General features: G+C 43.6%; 1 protein-coding gene across 3 annotated transcripts in view; it reads left to right on the top strand.

Moving 5' to 3' along the window:
• The window catches only part of TNFAIP8 (TNF alpha induced protein 8), a 141,197-nt gene extending 138,598 nt beyond the window's left edge, over positions 1–2,599 (top strand). For all 3 annotated transcript variants that reach the window (XM_040343998.1, XM_040344014.1, XM_040344005.1), the window contains exon 2: positions 1,337–2,599. In XM_040343998.1, coding sequence (XP_040199932.1) covers positions 1,337–1,905 — 569 coding nt within the window. In that variant the 3' untranslated portion in view covers positions 1,906–2,599. The remainder of the gene's footprint in view (positions 1–1,336) is intronic.
• The last annotated feature ends 1,795 nt before the right edge of the window (positions 2,600–4,394 follow it).

Raw genomic sequence — 4,394 nt, forward strand, 5'->3', positions numbered from 1 at the left:
ACGTGCCTGTACGTAGCTGGCTTACTTTCAGGTTTGGGGTGGGCATGTGAGCCCCTTGCTGACCCGTGCTGTGATTGGACACAGCAGGAATATGGCAGCTCTGTCCAATCTCTCACACACACGCACAGTTCTGTGTTTACAAAATCACAGAACTCTGTGTAGTGTGAATGGCAATTTGGCTGAATAACAACCAGAAGATGGTAAAGGAAAAGCAGGAAACATTTTTCGCTACACCGTTAACCCCGTGATTACTGCTAGGTGTTAACCCCAGCCAATGTTAATAGCACAGTGTCTGTGTACAATATTATCACTCTATTGGTGTCACTAGCAATGTCGGTGACCCTTCCAGATAGGGTGTCTGCCACCTTGTCACCAGTCACATTTTAAGTCGCTGATCCCCGCTATTTACAGTAAAGCATCTTATTGCTGCGTAATATTCAGTATATCTACCATAGTTTCTAGATGCTTTAATTTTCACATAAACCAATTAATATTCACTTAACTGCCAGTAAAAGTATCGCAGTGCTGAATAGCAAAAAATGTTCTGGTCATGAAGGGGGTAAAACCTTCCGGAGGGCTAGTGGTTAACGCCAATCAGATTTTCCCTTTTTTTAATGCAGATTACAAAGATAATGAATGTGGTTGTGGGGTCCACACAGGTGTTGTAACGTTTAAGTTTTTATGTCCATAGCCAGCTTTTAAATTACTAAAGCATTGTATATGTGATGTTCTTGATACATTTGGCCAGTTAAAGCTTTTGTGAATGTTAACCAGATTAAATATGTATCATTAAAGTGGTTGTAAAGGCAGAAGTTTCTTTTTATCTTAATGTTAAGATAAAAAGCCTTCTATGTGCAGCAGCACCCCCTAATACTTACCTGAGCCCTATCTCTGTCCAGCAATGCCCACGAGTCCCTTGGCCATCCTGGACTCTCCCTCTTGATTGGCTGAGACACAGTAGTGGCGATATTGGCTCCTGCTGCTATCAATCAGTCAGTTAGCCAATCAGGAGAGAGAGGGGACGGGGCCGACCTGCAGCTCTCTGTCTGAATGGGGACACAGCTGCAGCTCTGCAAGCTGCTTGTTGTGGGGGCACTCGACAGGAGGGAGGAGCCTGGAGCAGCGAAGAGGGACCCAAGAAGAGGAGGATCCAGTCTGCCCTGTGCGAAACCATGGCACAGAGCAGGTAAGTATACCATGTATGTTATTTAAAAAAAAAAAACTTTACAATTACTTTAAAACAGGTGTCGACTTTCAGTAGAATAGTTAAAAAAAAAAAAAAAAGTTTTTTTGTTTGTGGTATTAATCATATTTCTTATATTTTATTTTAATTCAGTGGCGACAGATGTTTTCAACTCCAAATATCTGGCTGTCCAAGCCCAAAAGAAGATTCTTGGCAAGATGGCGTCATCGAAATACATAGCAACATCCTTGATTGATGACACCAGTGGGGAAGTACTAGATGAGCTTTATCAAGTCACCAGAGAGTTCTCACAAAGCAAGAAAGATGCTGAGAAGATCATCAAGAACCTCATCAAGACGGTGATAAAGCTGGCTGTCCTTTACAGAAATAACCAATTCAACCAAGATGAGATTGCACTGATGGAGAAATTCAAGAGGAAAGTCCATCAGTTGGCCATGACTGTGGTCAGTTTCCACCAAGTTGATTTTACATTTGACCGCAATGTGTTGTCAAAATTATTAAATGAATGTCGCGACCTTCTTCATCAGGTAATCCAACGCCATCTCACAGCAAAGTCTCATGGACGTATTAATAACGTGTTTGACCACTTCTCAAATTGTGAGTTTTTAGCTGCTCTGTACAATCCATTTGGACCTTACAAACCCCATCTTCAGAGACTATGTGATGGTGTGAACAAAATGTTGGATGAGGACAACATTTAGGACTCAAAGGTGACGTTCCTTAGTTACTTGCTGGAAATTGAGTTCGGTAACAGATTGCCATGTAGGAGAGAGAGACCATTTGTGAAGGGATGTTTAATCTGCTAATGTTAACACTGGAAACTGATTTTTTTGTTATCCAATGACAGTTTCTGGTTCTCCCTGGACCAATGTTACTGGGCAGTTAGTACATGCAGATACAATTCCTCATACATGCTGGACATACAGTAGCTTGCAAGTGGAAAGGAAATAGCTTGAAGCAGAAATCTCCAGTTACGTTGGACTGTTACAACGGTCTGCCATAGGGGTAAAGCCATAAATGGCTATTTTCAAGGTTGCATGATGCAAAAAAAAATTGCACGTGCGTTTGCCTCTGTTGCTATGTAAAATATATTCTTTTTGCATTTCTATGATCTTGATGAGCAAATGAATTAAAAAAAAGGCAGCTTAATTTTGCTTATTTTTCTAAAATCTTTATGTAATTATTATATTCATGCAAATCTTGAAACTTGTGGTCATCAAAAAGCACTGCAATTTGTGATACCTTGATCCAGTGCAAAACAGTGATAAACGGTACACCGGTATTGTCATTTAGGGCTGTCTATTTCTTTATGCGGGAAGCAGAATTGCACTTTTCTTATTGCCAGTCAAGCTGTCATCCAAGAAAATAAAAATGTATCCATTGAGAAGTTGAAAACTTGTGTTGGCCTTCATTTTTAAAGCATGTTGTATATTATTATTATTATTATTATTATTTTTCAGGATTTACCGTAATTTTCGGACCATAAGACACACATTTTCCCCCAAAAAATACGGGGGAAAATGTCTCTGCGTCTTATGGTCCGAATGTACATCAGGCACCACCCCCCGCTGGCACGCCCCCTGTCACTGCCGGAACTGCCCCTCGCCGCCGCTGGTAACTCCCCCCGCCACTGCAAGAAAGCCGCCCCCCCCACGCACTAAAAAAGCCCCCCACGAGTTCCGACGGCTGCACAAATGAGTTCCCCATAAAGCGACATAAAGTGAATGTCCTGGGGCGGTCCCCACTCACCTGGGCTTGGCTATACTCGGGCAGGAGGGGGCCGTCCCCGCTCAGATGGGCTTGGCTATACTTGGGTGGGAGGGGATGCGGTCCCTGCTCAGCTTGGTTTTGGCTATGCTCCGGAAGAGGGACAGTCCCTGCTCAGCTATACTCGGGCGGGAGGGGACGGTCCCCGCTCAGTTCACTTCGGGTGGGAGGGGGCAGTCCTTGCTCAGCTCACTTCGGCTGTTCTCAGCTTTGCTCGGGCTGTCGGTCTTGACGTCGGCTTGGCTCAGTCACAGTGATGTAACATGTAAGCAATGACCGGCAAATGTATTACAAGTATGCTGACTATGTCCGCAGCCCCTGTCCGTGTCCGCAGCCCCTGTCCGTGTCCGCAGCCCCTGTCCGTGTCCGCAGCCCATGTCCATGTCCGCAGCCCATGTCCATGTCCGCAGCAAATATTTTAGTACACCATTTGGTTCAGAATATTTTTCTTCCTCTAAGACAGGGATCCTCAAACTATGGCCCTCCAGCTGTTGTAGAACTACACATCCCATGAGGCATTGTAACACACTGATATTCACAAACATGACTAGGCATGATGGGAATTGTAGTTCCTGAACAACTAGAGGGCCGTAGTTTGAAGACCCATGCTCTAAGACAGTGATGGGGAACCTTGGCACCCCAGATGTTTTGGAACTACATTTCCCATGATGCTCTTGCACTCGGCAGTGTAGATGAGCATCATGGGAAATGTAGTTCCAAAACATCTGGGGTGCCAAGGTTCCCCATCACTGCTCTAAGACCTAGTTGCGTCTTATGATCAGGTGCGTTTTATAGAGGGAAAAATACGCTATATAGCGCCAACAATTTGGGCAGCGCTTTACAACATAAGTGCAGACAGTAGTTACAATACAATTAAATAAAGGAGGAATCCAAGGGCCTTGCTCGTTGGAGCTTACAATCTAGGAGACCATGCATGGAAAGAGACCAGAAACCCAGTTTTCTGCAGTTTAGAGTTTTGTGGCTTCAAAGAAAATATACCCTTTTACTATCACAGAAGTAAAATAACTAAGGTCTGCCAACAACTTAAAGGCTTGGTAAAGGTTTAATATCAAATTGTGTTTGTGCTAAAGTGAATTTCTCACAAAATTATTACAAAAACGACATGTACATCTTTAGTAGCAAAGGTCAAATGATCAGTATATCCAAACAGGCATGCAAATCTCAATTTTTTCTAGAAAAGTTGAAGCTTGCCTCTACCCAGGGCCGATCCTAGGGTCAGATGCGTGGGTGCAGAAATATTTCTATCACACATTGGTGTGTTGATTTAGCCAACCTCCCCTTTTACACATGTTTCTATGGCAAACACAGAGCTTCTCCCCTAAGAAGTCTTTGTTACCCTGGGATCCTCCCATGATCTTTTTAACAGTAAAGAAAACACACTAATGGGACCTGGAGGGGAGTC

This window comes from Rana temporaria, chromosome 1 (genome assembly GCF_905171775.1).
Source record: "Rana temporaria chromosome 1, aRanTem1.1, whole genome shotgun sequence".
Lineage (NCBI taxonomy): Eukaryota > Metazoa > Chordata > Amphibia > Anura > Ranidae > Rana > Rana temporaria.